Below are 17081 nucleotides of genomic sequence, written 5' to 3' on the forward strand. Positions count from 1 at the left end.
TTTTCAAATGTCTTGACATCTTTTATCTTCATGATTGGGTAATGAATTTCAGACCCATATTATTTGGATTAAAATAAAATTCCTTTCCCCCTTCTAATCTTCATATCAATTAGCTTTAACGATTATAGGAAGATAAAGCAAATGCAACAAAAATCATGTTTGACTAATCTATTAGAGCTCTTTGAGGAGATGACCCCGGAACAGATAAGTGGAATCAATGGACGTGGTGCTTCCAGAAGAATTTCGATAAAGTCCTGTAAGGATGTTTGGCAAAGTTAGAGTGCATCGAATTAAGGGTAATGTATTGACATAGATGTAGAATTGGTTATCAGCCAGAAACAAAGAGCAGGAATAAACAGACCACTCTCAACTTGCGAGACTGATGTTCAGGGTTTCTATAGTTCAGTGTTTGGTTCCAGATATTCATATCTATATCAACTGTTTGTTGATACTAAACTGGGTGAGATTGTAAGTGCAGAAGAAGGTGTAAAGAGGCTTCAAGCTAGGTAAGTATTGAAATCCAAAGGTGTGCTTCTATACAAGTCACTGAAAACCATCATGAAGTTTAAGGAAGCATTTAAGAGGGCAGATAGGTTATTAGTCTTTACAACAAGGGGGTTGATTATAGAAGTAAGGATGCCTTAACTGAAGTTGTGTAGGGCCTAGATGAGCATGTTTTGTGAACAAGTTTGGTTTCCTTGCCTAGAGTAGGATGTACTTTAAGAGGGATTGCAGTGAAGATTTACTAGGTTGGTTCCAGGGATAGTGGGTTTGCTGAATGAGGAGAGATTGAATCAATTGGGAGTTTATGATTATGAAGAGACTTCTCCTCAAAACTTGTACAATTCTTTAACGATTTGGCAAGCTAGCTGAAGGGCAATGAGGAATCTGGGACCAGGGGTCTAATTTGAGAACAAAGGGTAAGTAAGCCACTTAGAATTGAAATTAAATAAAATTTATTTTCTTAGAGGGTGATCAACCTTTGAAATTTACTATCTTGCCTGGCTGTGGAGGCTCATTAATGTGTTTATAGGTTGATAGATTTCTAGACATTGAGGGTGTCAAGGGATACAGTAATATGGCTGGAATATAACAAGGTAGCAGATCATCTTTTATTTCAATGAATAGTGGAGCAGATTCAAGGAACTCACATTTATTATCACTGACAAATGACATGAATTTTGTTGTTTTGGTATAACAGTGGAGCAAAGATCTATAAGTTGCAAACATACAATAATACAAGAAAATGAATAATGATGAGTCATTATGGTATATCTGGTGATGCATAGTTAGCAACATGGCGTGAATACCTGCCTACCCTGCTACTGCAGGGTCTGCTAATAACCTTGAGCAAGTCGAGGAATGAATCATGAACCTGATGTAAAGACATTGCCTATGAAGGCTAGGGTTTGTGGGGCAAGGTGTACAGTATATTTGTTCAATGCTGAAAGTTGGGCACTGGCAGATAGAACATCTGGATCTAACGATCTCTCTTATCACCTCTACGATGTGATGAAAGCTGTTGTCTAACTCACTCTCTAGTTCCATAGCTCTCCCCAGCATGGAGATTTCTCTATGATAACAAGCTGTGGGGCAATTCATTGTTAGAGGAGGGCAATGATTCAGACTAGGTTCCCAGTCAGTGGCATGCAACCCAAGTGGATGTATTTTTTAAATTGCAAGAGGCTAAACACCTAAATATGCTTTGACTGAAGGACCAAGAGCCCTATAATAAATCAACATTCTGCTGTGTAATTCAAAGTGGACTACTAGTGTAAAGTGGTTTTGCGTGCTTTTAACTCTAGTACATACTTTTTGCCTGACAGTATGGTTATGTTTGCAAACAATGTGGTGATACACATTAACAATCAGGTGCAATTAGAATAATGTTTGGAGAGGTCATTTATACAACACCTTTAAATTGGTTTACATGGAATGACATCAGTTACTTTCATTTTCAGTGTCTCTTCAAGATATCACAATGAGGAAAGCCTTTCGAAGCTCTACAATTCAAGACCAGCAACTCTTTGACCGTAAATCATTACCTATTCCGTTGCTGGAAACATACAGTACATGTGAAAAACCTCCACCTCTTAACATCCTTTCTGCATACAGGTCAGAAAAACTTATTCTTCAAAAACTCATGTTGTTTAGTATTAGCATTTGATTTTGTGATAAAATGAACTAACCTTGTAATGAAGTAAATTGGAACTGAACAGAATCTTAAAAATCCAGTAAAAGATGGTACATCAGAAATGAGCAAAATAATGTTATTTGGCGATCTGAGCTGCTCCACTACTCAATAAAGGTCATAGCTGACCTTAGGGCCACTTTCTTGCATTAATTACATATCCCTTGATTTCCACTGGAACACAGTTCAGGTAAGCAGGCTACCTTGTCAACTAGCTAAATTACTTTGCATGAACTAGAAAATGGGAAATGTTTTATTTAATTTCTATTAGTTGCTTGTTGAGAAGTTTTTTTATCATAGATGGTTGATGAAAACACTTTAAATCATGTTTTAAAGCGGTAAACTAATTTGACAGCAGTGAATACCATTAGTTTGTTTCTGGTGTTAAACTGTTGAACCTTCATGGCATTCAAGCAGCTTGGCATGTACAAAGCTCTTATGCCATGTTTCTCCATGTATCTTCATGTAGCCACTTCATTTCTCTGGAGAGAAAAAAAACACTGAAATTAAAAGTAAATTTACCTTATACAACAATGAGATTCATTTTCTTGCTGGCATTTACAGTAAATACAAAGGAACAACAACAAAATAATAATAAATAAATTAGCAATAAATATCGAACATGAGCTGAAGAGTCCTTGAAAATGAGTCCATGGTTTGTGTGAACAGTTTAGTGTTGGAGTAAGTGAAGTTGAGTGAAGTTATCCCCTCTGGTTCAAGAGCCTGAGGGGTAATGACCCTGGTGGTCAGGGTCCTGAGACACTTGTACCTCCTTCCTGATGGCCTAGATAGTGGGGGTCTCTGGATGCTGCTTTCCTGTGAGAATGCTCCACGTAGGTGTGCTCAGTGGTGGAGAGGGCTTTGTCCCATGATGGACTGGGCTGTATCCACTACTTCTTGTAGACTTCTAATTCAAAAGGATTCGTGTTTCCATATCAAGTCATGATACAACTAGTCAATATACTCTCCACCATATATCTTTGGAAGTTTGTCGAAGTTTTAGATGACACACTAAATCTGCACAAAGTCCGAAGAAAGTAGAGGCGCTGCTGTGCTTTCTTCATAAATGCACTTATGTGCTGGACCCAGGACAAATCCTCTAAAATGATAACACCAAGGAATTTAAAGTTGCTGATCCTCTCCACCTCTGATCTCCTGATGAAGACTGGCCCATGGCCCTCTAGTTTCCTTCTCCTAAAGTCAATAATCAGCTCCTTTGTCTTGCTGACTTTGAGTGAGAGGTTGTTATTGTGGCACGATTCAGCCAGATTTTCAATCTCCCTCCTGTATGCTGATTCATCACCACCTTTGATTCGGCCAATGACAGCGGTGTTGTCAGCAAACTTACACAAGGCATTGGAACTGTGCTTAGCCTCACAGTCATAAGTGTAATGCGAGTAGAGCAGGGGGCTAAGCACACAACCTTGTTGTGCATCAGTGCTGATCATGATTGGGGAGAAGATGCTACCAATACAAACTGATTGAGGTCTGCAAGTGAAGAAATTGAGGATAGTTGCACAAGGAAGTATTGAGGCTTAAGTCTTGAGAGATTTATTTTTTGGGGAGGGGGGATAGTACTGAATGCTGAGCTGTAGTCAATGAAGAGCACCCTAATGTACGCATCTTCACAGTCCAGATGTTCCAGGGTTGAGTGAAGAGCCAATGAAGGGGGACTTCCGGTAGCGCTCATGGAGTGAAGTCGCGTTCTTGACTCGCTCCATTACCTCTGAGTTTTTTTTCTATGATCAGCTATACTTTAATTAACCATTAAGGTATCAACTCTTACAATACTTTGAATTAAATTGAACTCTCTGATAACTGGATGGAACTTAGATCTGCTATGTCTAAGAACGGGAAAGACGGCAAGGATGGTAAACCTCCGGTTAAACCGAAAGGCATGGATTTTCCTCCGACTGAATCACCGGTGACTTTGAAAGCTATATCGGAGTTAATTCAGCGGGAAATTTCAACCTCTGTTAGGGAGATGATTCGTACGGAAATTGCAGGTTCTGTTATGGACCTGATTCATACGGAGATCTCAATTAATCTCCAGAAAATTGCCGATTCAATCGATAAGATGCAAACATCCATTGCGGAACATCAGTCGGCTATATCTGATCTTCAAAAATCTGCGCAACAAAGTGAGCTTAAGATGGGGAAAATCGAAGAAATAATTAATGTAATGAAGAAGAAACTTGACTTTCCGACTTTTAAAAACTCTGACTTGGAATCTAGGATGCGTCGGCAGAATTTACGAATGATTGGGGTGCGTGAAGCTATTGAATCTAACAACCCCATGAAGTTTTTTTCTCAACTTTTAAAAGATGCATTCCCTACTGTATTTCCTGACCAACCACCACTACTGGATCGTGTTCACAGAATCCCATCACACTCGTCTAGGTCAGATAGACCTAGGCATGTTATTTTACGTTTTCATTACTTTCAAGATAAGGAGAGACTGTTTCGATTCGCTCGATCGAAAGGTTTTATTGATTTTTCGGATCTTAAGTTCCGATTCGTGGAAGATTTCAGTAAACCAATCTGGGACCAACGGGTTCGCTACAGATCTGTGATGTCGGAATTCTATAAGATGGATTTAAGACCAGCGCTGCTGTACCCTGCACGTCTAAGGATTCGCATGTCAGATGGAGTCCTTCGTTTTTTTGATTCTCTATCGGATGCCCAGAGTTATCTGGATCAATTGTCACCTTCAACATCTTAATTGCTATTTTTTTTAATTATCTCCGTTGATCGGAGGCTGTGAATTGGTTGGTTTTAACTTTTTCGTGCCCTATTTGGGCAGAAAAGTTTATTTTTTTGATTTCTTAATATGGTTGCTAAACTTTCTTTTTAACTGCGTCATTTCTTTCTTTTCCCAGGGGAGTTTGGGTGGTTACTTCCTGTTTGTCATCTTACGTATTTCCTGTGTGGCCTTAAATTTTGTAGTTTTTTTTAAAATTTTATTTTGTTTTGCTTTTTATAACTAGTTTATGTTAATAATCTTATTTTTTCTTGTTGTTTTTTTGTTTATTCATGGGTTTGGGGTTTATTGTGGTTTTTTTTTAATATATATATTTTCTGGCTTTTGTTCTGTTGTGTGTGTATTTTAATTGAGTTACCTTTTTTTTACTTTTTTACTGTTTTACAATTAGCTGATCTTTTTCATATTTATACCTTTTTTTTAGGGAGCGTATACCGGAAGTCATGGGGGTAGTTTTATCGCTTGCTTCTTTCCGGCGGGTCTGCTTTAGATTTTGCCTTGGGGTCTTGGGGTGGGGGGTGGTGGGAGGGGCTTCACATTTTAGTTTTTTTCTCTTTGGGCTATATACATTATTGAAGTACTGGTTGCGTCCTTTTTCCCGGTATCTTTTGTATGTTCTGTTTCCTCTCCGGGTTCGTGGGTCGAGCCTATCGTCAATCCCCCTCGATGTGGGTTGACTTTAGGATTTATGGAGTCTATTATTAATTTTGTCTCCTGGAATACTAACGGTCTTAATCATCCTATTAAAAGGAAAAAAGTTTTTAAAGTGTTCCGGAGACTTAAAGCACAAATTTTATTTTTACAAGAGACCCATGTACGGAGGGGGGACAGACTACGTTTTTTTAAATTCTGGAAGGGGCAACAATTTCATTCGAACTCCAATGCTAAGATTCGAGGCGTCTCTATTTTTATAGATTCCTCAGTTACTTTTATACAACAGGATATTATTTCTGATCCGAATGGTAGATTTTTATTGGTTAGTGGTTTACTATTTAATAAAAAAGTAGTTTTGGTTAATGTTTATGCTCCTAATATGGATTGTCCGGAATTTTATAAATCATTGTTTAATCAGTTTCCGAATTTGAATGAATTTTCATTGATCTGGGGCGGAGATCTTAATACCTGTTTGTCTCCAGCTTTGGACCGTTCGGCTCCTTTACGGACCTTACCTAATAAATCTGCAACTTTGATTAACTTTTTCCTTTCTGATTCTGGGTCGACGGACATTTGGCGTTTTCTGCATCCTCAGGAAAAAGATTTTTCCTTCTTTTCACATGTTCATCATTCCTATTCAAGAATTGATTATTTTTTTATTGATTCTCGTCTTATTCCTTCAGTGATTAAATGTGATTATGATTCTATAACCATTTCGGATCATGCTCCACTTAAGCTTTCTATTAAAATTATGGCCAATATACAAAATAATAGACAATGGCGTTTTAATTCGCTGTTGCTTCAGGATTCGGACTTTGTTAACTTTATGAATGAACAGATTGAGCTTTTTTTTTACAATTAATCATACAGAGGATATCTCGGTTAACACTCTTTGGGACACTTTTAAAGCCTATATTCGTGGTCAGATTATTTCGTATTCTGCTGCTTTGAGGAAGAAACAGAAGCAGGAGGAGATGGCAATTGTGGACAAGATTAAAGAAATTGATAAGAAATATGTTATGGCTCCTTCTGAGGAGTTATACAAACAAAGAACTGAACTTCAAATGGAACACAGTTTATTAATATCGTCCTCGATTGTAAACCAATTAAAGAAAACAAGAAGTGAATTTTATGTTTACAGTGACAAAATTGGCAAGCTGCTGGCTAATCAATTGAAATCTAATTATGTTAAATCTCAAATCAATCAGATTTATGACCAAAATGATCGATTGATACTGGATCATGTGGGGATTAATCAAACCTTTTGTGATTTTTATTCTTCTTTATATCAATCAGAGTCTCCTCGAGATTCTAAATATATGAATGATTTTTTAGATAAGTTAGACTTCCCTAAGATTTCACAGGATATGTCTGCTATATTAGATACTTCCATTACTATGGATGAGATTAAGAATGTTATTTTTTCTATGAATCTGGGGAAAGCTCCTGGCCCGGATGGGTTTACCGTTGAATTTTATAAATGTTTTGCTTCTTTATTGATCCCTTGGCTCTGTAGGGTCTTTGAGGCTTCTCTGAAACTTGGTAAACTTCCTGAATCTTTTAATAGAGCGTCAATTTCTTTAATACTAAAGAAGGATAAAGACCCTGCTCAATGTGCATCTTATAGACCAATATCTTTATTAAATGTTGATTCTAAAGTTTTTTCTAAGTTATTAGCAAATAGACTAGAAAAAGTACTTCCTTCTATTATTTCGGAAGACCAAACGGGTTTTATTAAAGGTCGTTACTCTTTTTATAATATTCGTACATTGTTAAATATTGTTTATACTCCCTCACAAAATGTTCCTGAGTGTGTTATTTCTTTAGACGCCAAGAAAGCTTTTGATAGAGTAGAATGGCCCTATTTATTTAAGGTGCTTGAAATGTTTAATTTTAGCTTGAAATTTATATCCTGGATTAAACTGTTATATCATTCCCCTGTAGCCTCGGTCCGTACTAACTCTTTAAACTCACCTTTTTTTCCTCTCTTTCGAGGTACTCGACAAGGCTGTCCTCTTAGTCCCCTATTATTTGATATTGCATTAGAACCTCTTGCAATTGCTATTCGAGAATCTTCAAATATTACTGGGATAACTCGGGGATTAAAGTCCCATAAATTATCACTCTATGCTGATGATTTACTGTTATATATTTCTAATCCTGAGAAATCCATTCCTGCTGTTTTAGAGTTATTAGCACAATTTGGTTTTTTTTCAGGTTATAAATTAAATCTTAGTAAGAGTGAACTCTTTCCGATTAATAAACATCTTCCCTTATATTATAAATTTCCATTTAAATTGATTGATAATTATTTTTCTTATCTTGGGATTAAAATTACTTGTAAATATAAAGATTTATTTAAGATTAACTTTTTACCATTAATAGACCATATTACTCAACTTTCATCTAAATGGTTTCCCTTATATTTAACTTTGATTGGTCGTATTAATGCAGTTAAGATGTTTTTTTTGCCAAAATTTTTATATGTGTTTCAGGCATTACCAATTTTTGTTCCAAAATCTTTCTTTGATAAAGTTGACTCTAAAATTTCTTCATTTATTTGGCAGAATAAGAATCCGAGACTGGGTAAAATACACTTACAGAAAGCTAAAAGAGATGGAGGTTTAGCATTACCTAACTTTAGATTCTATTATTGGGCTATTAATATTCGACATATGAAATTTTGGTTACTTGATCAGGATATACTATCTATTCCTAAATGGGTAGCATTGGAACTACAATCTGTTCAGGGTTATACACTTGGCTCTATTTTAGGCTCCTCTCTCCCTTTTGATTCGAAACGCCTTAAGCAGGTCTCTAACCCGATAGTTAAATATGCTTTGCGCATTTGGTTTCAATTCAGAAAATTTTTTGATCTTAATCAATTCGGGTTAGCGATTCCTATTTTAGGTAACATATTTTTTCCTCCCTCTTTTACGGATCGCGCTTTTCAAACCTGGAAGACTAAGGGTATTTTACGGTTTTTGGATTTATTTTTAGATGGTTCCCTTATGTCTTTTGAACAATTATCTAATAAATATAATTTATCAAGAATACATTTTTTTAGATATTTACAAGTTAGAAATTTCCTAAGTACTATACTTTCTTCCTTTCCAATGCTTCCTCCTACATATATTTTAGATTCGATAATTAACCTCAATCCATGTCAGAAAGGTGCATCGGCTATGATTTATAATATTATTATGAAACTTAGGAAAGCTCCATTTGATAAGATTAGGGTAGATTGGGAACAGGAATTGGGGCTCACCATTTCTGTGGATGATTGGGGGCAGATTTTACAATTAGTTAATACTTCCTCTATTTGTGCTAAACATTCCCTAATTCAATTTAAGGTGGTTCATAGAGCACATATGTCCAAAGATAAGTTAGCGCGTTTTTACTCGCATATTAATCCTTTTTGTGATAGATGTTCGGGGCAGATAGCCTCTTTAACTCATATGTTTTGGTCTTGTCCTACTTTGGAAACTTTTTGGAGAGATATTTTTAATATTATTTCTAAGGTATTAAATATAGATATCTCTCCTCACCCTATTACTGCTATCTTTGGACTTCCTAAAATTTCTAGTAATCTTTCCCCTTCAGCCCGTAGAATGATCGCATTTCTTACTTTAATGGCGAAAAGGTGTATTTTACAACATTGGAAAGAGCTTAATGCTCCAACTACCTTTTTTTGGTTCTCTCAGACGATTTTATGTTTGAATCTGGAGAAAATTAGAAGCAACCTTTATGATTCTTCATTTAAATTTGAACAGATTTGGGGACCTTTTATTCGATACTTTCATTTAATGTAATACATACCCTTCTTGTTTTTTTTCACTGTTTTTAAAGGAGGTCGGGATTGAGGACGTGATTTTAAGTTTAACTCTGTTTGGTTTCAAGTTAGCCCATTGCTTTGCTTTGCTTTTAGTTAGTTGCACGGTGGGTTTTTTTTTGGGGGGGGGGTTTCTTTTTTTTCCATTGATATATATATAAAATTTAGTATACTATTATGTTATCTTGGTTTTTTATGTTTAAATTACATTGTTTGTAGTATTTTTTTTGGTATTGATACCTTCTGGAATTCTATTATATTTTAACATTGTATTAATGTTTATATGGTTTACCTTTTTGTATACTTATTCAATAAAAAGATTTAAAAAGAAAAAGAGCCAATGAAGTGGCATCTGCTTTAGACCTATTATAACAGTAGGTAAATTGGAATGGGGCGAAGTCGATTGGGGTTGATATGTTTCATCACCAGCCTGTCAAAGCACTTTATCACAGTGGATGTAAATGCTACTGGATGTAAGTCATTGAGGCAAGTCACCACGTTCTTCTTGGGCTCTGGTATAATTGAAGCCTGTTTGGTGGGTACCTCAGAATGCCTAAAGGAGAGTTCAAAGCTATCAATGAACAATGTAGCCAGTTGATGAGCTCAGGTCTTCAGTAATCGGCCACATAACAGTCTTGGCTGGATACTTTCCGTGAAGGATGCTATCAAGTTGGCCTCAGGCTAAAATCACAGGATCGTAGGGACTGTGGGAGTTTGTGAAGATGCCTCCATTTTTTGACAGTCAAAGCAAACATAAAAGGCGCTGAGCTCATCTGTGAGCGAAACCTTTTTGTCACATATATTGCTTGGTTTCAATGTGTTGGAGGTGAGAGCATTCAGGCTCTGCCACAGCTGTTCAGCATCCTGCAGTGATTCAAGTTTGGTTTAGAATTACCTTTTTGCATGTGAGTTAGCTTTCTGGAGGTTGTACCTGGTCCTCTTGTATCTTACTTGATTGCCAAACCTGCATGCCACTGATCTGGCCCTCAGCTATTGCAGATCGCTTAGTCCAGCCAGGGCTTCTGGTTGGGGAAGATACTGAATGAGTTTGTGGTATACACTTGTCTACAACAGTTTTTTTTTAAGACAATAACAACTGTGGAATATTCATTCAGGTCCTCTGAGGTCTTAAACACATCCCAGTCTACTGACTTGAAGTAATCCTGTAACTGCTTCTTTACCTCCTGCAACCACCTCTTTGTTGCCCTTATCTCTGGAGTTTTGGTCTTTAGCTTCTGCCTATCTGTAGGTAGGAGGAGCACAACCAGATAGTCAGATTTCCTGAAATGTAATCTAGGAGTGGAGCAGCAGGCATTCCTAATCATCGAATTACAGTGGTCAAGTCCATTGGGACCCTTTGTACTGCAGGTGATATGTTGATGATGACTGGGCAGAGACTTCTTCAAACAACCCTGACTGAAGTCTCCAACAATAATTTGAAAGGCGTCAGAGTAGGCTATTTCTTGTTTGCTAGTCACTGAACTCAATACCTTGAGTGCTATCTCAACATCAGCCTTTGGCAATATGTAAACTGCATTCAGGATGGTGGAGGAAAACTTCTTGGTAGGTAGAAGTTAATCATTAGATGTTCAAGGTTCGGGGAGCAAGAATGCAGCAAGACCGCTATGTCTGAGCGGTATCACAAAGTGTTTATCATGAAACACAGACTCACACCTTTTGCCCTCTCTGAATTGGTAGTCCAGTCTATCTGGTGCATTGAGAAGCCTTTAGGTTTTACTAGCATATTCGGCGTGCTTTGAGTGAGCCATGTCTCCATGAAACATAGAATGCAGCAATCCCTCAATTCCCTCTGATACAACATTCTTGCCCAGAGAGCCTTAACTTGTTTTCTAGTGATTGTACATTTGCTAGCAAGATACTGGGTAGGGGAAGTTTTACCACCCTGCGTTTTAATCTGGCTTGGAGTTCTCCCCTCCTCCCTCTCTTCCAGTCATAGTGATGTACCTTCATCCACTTAGCGGTGCCATAGCTACGTACTTGAGAGTTAAGTTTACCAGCTCTTTACTTCACTCCTCCCCCTCCCGGTTTCACCCCCCACCTGTTCCTCCCTCCTTTCCTCCCTACCCCCAGCTTTTAAATCTCCCCGTCTTTTTTTCTTCTGTCCTGCTGAAGGGTCTTGGCCTGAAACGTCGACTGTGCTCTTGATGCTGCCTGGCCTGCTGAGTTCCTCCAGCATTGTATGTGTGTTGTGTGGCAGGTTACCATGTTCTTCTTGGGTATTATTGAAGTCTGCTTGAAGCAGGTGGGTACCTCAGCCTGCTGAAGCTAGAGGTTGTAAATGTCAGTCGGTAAACACCCTAGCCAGTTGATTAGCACAGGTCTTCCATACTCAGCTAGATGCACTGTCTGGGCCAGATGCTTTTCGTGGGTTCACCCTCCTAAAGAATGCTTTCATATCTGCCTCAGAGAATGAAATCACAGGGTCATGGAGACTTGCAAAGGTTCCTCTATATTCTGATGATCAAAATGAGCATAAAAGGCATTGAGGTCATCTGGGAGTGAAATCTTGTTGTCATTTATGTTGCTTGATTTCACTTTGTCGGAAGTGATAGCATTTAAGCCCTGCCACAGATGTGAGGCAAACTTCACTGATTCCATTTTGGTCTGGAATTTCCACTTTGCATATGAGATGGCTTTCTGGAGAAACTACCTAGATCTCTTGTACTCTCCTGGATCGTCATTCCTGAACAGCACTAATCTAGCCCTCTGCAGATTGCAGATCTCTTGGCTCATCCAGACTTCTGGTTGGGGAAGACCTTGAATGATTTAGTGGGTACACACTCACCCACAAGTGTCTTTATAAAGTCCATAACAACCGTGGCATATTCATCCTCTGAGTCCTTGAACATGGCCTAGTCCACTGACTCAGAGCAGTCCTCTGCCTCCCACAACCATCTTTGTTGTCCTTACCTCCGGTGCCTTGCTCTTTAGCAGGATATTTGTTTTCTCATAACATGGGAAGCCACTTAAGCCCATCAAGTGAATGCTCATGCTGAGTAATCCCATTCCCCAGTGATTTTTCCTTGTTACCTTTCTCCCCATATTCACATCAACACCTGCCAAACTGTGCTACTCACTGACATACTATGGGGAGACTTCCAATGGCAAGTTGGCAAGTTAGCTGTGAGCTATCAATCTTAGCAAGCTGAAGGAAAACTGCAGCAGCTGGAAGAAACCAATGCAGTCACAGGGAGAATGTGCAGTCTCCATTCAGATAGCCCTGGAGGCCAGGATTGAATCCAATCGCCGGAGTTGTGAAGCAGCAACTCTACTAGATGTAGCACTGTCATCAAGCATCTGTCAAGCTCTTAAAACTGTGTGTTTATATAGCTGCCTTAAGTTTCGAATCACATTTTCTGGTTTAAGATGGCACTGGTGAAGCCCAGCAATGACTTGCTGGTAGGAAACTAAACAAAGAAAACTAAATTACTGTAGTAGTCATACTTTTTATTGGATACAATCACTGCAATCAATAGCGTGTAACTTCCCATTTGGAGTTGAGCTTTTGAACTGCCTGTACAATTTGGCATTTTTGCGGTGTGAATTGAAATCTCGAATGTGCAGGATGGTTGTTGCGGTATGGTGTGTACGGGCCAGATCAAGGGGCAAGAGTGAGGAATGAGCCAATGTTTGGCCACTGCTGGAGTGTACCTGGAGGTTTTTCAGTGTAGCAGAACCAAGGCGAGGCAGCAGGGCCTGGATCTGAGAGCAAGGAAGGACCTGAGGTTTGACCGATTTGAGCACTGGGATGAATTGGAAAGGCTGAGTACAGGCCAGATCAAGGCAGTGGGGCCCTTGTCCAAGAGTAAGGACAACCTGAGATTTGGCCGATTTAAGCACTGGGCCATACTGAAAAGATCATGGTGAAGTGTCCCTCTCAGGCATGCACTCTGCCCTACCTGCAATTTTAAAGGGCTTTTGAAAATCCTGGCTGACATTGACACTTTCTAGGATTTAACTCTGAACTTTGCCTCCTGTGTAAGACTGTTCAGGCATTCTAGGGGTAGAGCCTCATAAGGAAGCTGACTAAGCCTTACTTGTTGGGGCTTGCCCCAGACTATCAGCGATGGCATGTCAGTTGTTTTGACCTTTTATATCCAGCCCAGGTAAGTTTAGGAGAGCTATGAGGAAATCAAATCTAACTGACTTTATTTTAACGTCTAGGTTGAGGTAGGTCCTCTGAAAAATTATTGCTATTTCAAGGTAGTTTTTAAAAGGTGATGTTCTTGCTTACATCAACAGTGTTGAGGTCAGGAAGATTGAAAGCTTTGAGTATCTAGGTGTGTCCACAATGACATCGTGTGCTCTGCCTATGACTTCAAGAAACTGCAGAGGTGTTGTAGACACAGCTCATCACACCATGGAAATTAGCCTGTCCTGTTTGGACACTCTACAATTCTTGACATCTTGGTAAAGCAGCTAGCATAGTCAAAGATACTACCACATCAGTGACCTTCTTCTCCTTCTGCCTTCCATTTGGCAATAGATATAAAATCCTGAAAACACGAACCATCGGGCTGAAGGACATGAATGGTTCCCTGGTATGATAAGATGAACTCTTGATCTTAAAGCTTCATTGTGCCTTGCACCTTACCATCTACCTGCACTGTACTTTCTCTGTACTGTAACATTTTATTTTGCATTCTGCTGTTGTTCTACCTTAAATTAAGATTTAAGATGACGCCGGTAACTGGCGACTTTGCGCATGCTCTCCTGAGCAAACTGCCCTCTCCACTATCCTATACCTGAGAAACGCTTCGAAACCTCCAATCTAGCAAGTACAAGATCAACAATATCCTGGCGAAGCTACTGACCCAGCTGGAGACCACCGCGCCAGAACTGCTTCTTAAACTCAGGACTGCACCTGGACCTGACCAGCGAGGCCCACCACGTTCCCGGAGACCCGCAGTCTGCTACTGTGCCAGAGGGCTTGGAGACATGGCCCATTCCGACCAGCACCTCTCCAGAGCAGACGACCACACAGAAGTGACGGTGGAGACCTCAAGGTGCCCCAGACGCTTCCCCAGAGCGACCACCGTAAAGCCCCATTGGTGGCCATCCACAGCTGCCGGAAGTGAGGCCTCTGCCGCCGACCTCGGAAATCGAGCCTGAGACTCGGCTGGAGCCGAGGCCTCCGCAATCGTGACTTGGTTTACGGACTTGTTTCAGCCAGGAGCCCGGCCATCCGGGATTAAGTGTCCGCTTCAGGGCCCGACCCAATCAACAGCCCGGGCGCCCGGCAGCTGGAAGTGGCAGCGGAGCCACCCCGTTACTTGGCCCGACCCGGAGCGTCCGACGACATGACCTGCCGATCGATCCCTGCGGGATGCGTCCACCAACCTCAGAGCTGACAACAATACACTGCATCGATGGAAACCTGGAAAGATGCAGTATTTACTGAGGAAGCGTGGGAAAAGAGCTGAGCTGCTGGTCAGATTGAAGCTGAGGGGCTTCAGGGTCCCTACGCCCACCATCCTACTAGCTAATGTGCAAGCCATAGAGAACAAGGTGGATGATCTTAAAGGAAGACTCACCTACTGCAGGGAGATGCAGAACTTCTGTGTACTCTGTTTCACCGAGACCTGGCTCTCCCCTGCCACCCCTGACTGTGCCATCCAACCGGAGGGATTTTCGATCCATCAGATGGACCGCACGGCATCTTTGGGCAAGACGAGGGGAGGTGGTGTCTGCCTACTGATCAACACTGCGTGGTGCTCGGACACAGTGGCACTGACAAGCTCCTGCAGCCCGGACCTGGAATACCTGTCGGTGAAGTGTTGTCCCTACTATCTGCCATGGGAATGCACCTCGGTCATACTGACAGCGGTCTACATTCCCCCCAAGGCAGACGTGGAGTGTGCTCTGAACATACTGTATGCCAACATCAGTGAACTTGAGACCAGGTATCCGGAGGCTTTGCTCATTACAGCCGGGGACTTTAACCAGGCCAACCTCAGAAAGGTGCTGCCAAAGTTATACCAACATGTCTCCTGCCCCACTAGAGGCCTGAATATACTTGACCACTGCTACACAGCAGTCAAGGATGCCTACCGTTCCGTCCCATGACCTGACTTCGGAAAATCGGACCATAAGGCCGTACCCCTTCTCCCGGCTTACAAACAGAAACTGAAGCGGGAGGTCACGGTGTCAAAAGTAGTGTCACGTTGGATGGAAGAAACGGATGAAGTCCTCCGTGACTGCTTTGAATCGGTGGACTGGTTAGTATTCAAGGACTCGGCAGCTAACCTCGATGAGTATGCCTCAGCTGTCACGGACTTTATTTGGAAATGCATGGAGGACTGTGTGTCTCACAAGACAATCCAGGTATTCCCTAACCGGAAACCTTGGATGAATTAAGTCTCTTTTAAAGGCTAGAGCTGCGGCTTTTAGGTCCGGGGATACCAGTCGCTACACGGAATCCAGGCGTGAACTCCAGAAAGCCATTAAGGGCGCCAAGAAGCAATATCGAGCCAAGTTGGAAGCCCAGGCTAACCAGAGGGATGCCAGTAGACGATGGCAGGGTCTAAATGAGATCACTGGGCACAAAGAAAAGGCTGGGAATGTCAATAACTGTGGCGCTTCTCTTCCTGGCGAACTTAACGTATTCTACGCAAGATTTGAACAGAAGAAGAGCATCTCGCTCCCTCCGGATGAACCAGACCTGGTGCATCGAGATTCATCATCACCGAGGAGGACGTTAGCAGGGCCTTCCTGAAGATAAATCCAAGGAAGGCGACGGGCCCAGATGGCGTCCCAGGATGGGTTCTCCGGGCTTGTGCAAGCGAACTAGCTGGAGTGTTTGCTGACATCTTCAGCTGCTCCTTGCTTCAGTCTAAGATCCCCTCGTGTTTTAAGAAGGCAACGATAATCCCAGTGCTGAAGAAGAGCAAGGTGGCATGCCTGAATGACTATCGACCTGTGGCTCTGACATCAATTGCTATGAAGTGCTTCGAGAGATTGGTTATGGCACACATCAACCACAGCCTACCGGTCAACCTCAACACTTTGCAATTCGCCTACCGGAGCAACAGGTCAACGGCAGATGCCATCTCTCTGGCCCTACATTCCTCCTTAGAACACCTGGAGAATAAAGACGCATACGTAAGGCTCCTTTTCATTGACTACAGCTCTGCCTTTAATACCATCATTCCAAATAAACTGATTCCTAAGCTCCGGAACCTGGGCCTTAGCACTCAGATCTGCAGCTGGATCTTCAACTTCCTCACAGACAGGACCCAGGCAGTAAAAATAGGGGACAAGCTCTCCTCTACAATCACTCTGAGCACTGGTGCCCCACAAGGCTGTGTACTCAGCCCCCTGCTGTACTCACTGTACACCCATGATTGTGTAGCCAAGTTTCCATCAAACTCAATATAAGTTTGCTGATGACACCACAATTGTAGGCCGTATCTCGGGTAATGATGAGTATGAATGAGTACAGAGAGGAAGAACCTGGTGGCATGGTGTGAAGACAATAACCTATCCCTCAATGTCAGCAAGATGAAGAAATTGGTTGTTGACTTCAGAAGGAGTAGTGGACCACGCTACCCAATTTACATCGGTGGTGCGCAAGTGGAACAGGTCAAAAGCTTTAAGTTCCTCGGGGTCAATATCACAAATGA

General features: G+C 41.0%; 1 protein-coding gene across 4 annotated transcripts in view; it reads left to right on the forward strand.

The window, feature by feature from the left end:
* The window catches only part of wasf1 (WASP family member 1), an 87649-nt gene that overhangs the window by 57228 nt on the left and 13340 nt on the right, over positions 1-17081 (forward strand). For all 4 annotated transcript variants that reach the window (XM_063072996.1, XM_063073016.1, XM_063072988.1 and 1 more), the window contains exon 4: positions 1962-2115. In XM_063072996.1, coding sequence (XP_062929066.1) covers positions 1962-2115 — 154 coding nt within the window. The remainder of the gene's footprint in view (positions 1-1961; positions 2116-17081) is intronic.

This window comes from Mobula hypostoma, chromosome 2 (assembly GCF_963921235.1).
Source record: "Mobula hypostoma chromosome 2, sMobHyp1.1, whole genome shotgun sequence".
Lineage (NCBI taxonomy): Eukaryota > Metazoa > Chordata > Chondrichthyes > Myliobatiformes > Myliobatidae > Mobula > Mobula hypostoma.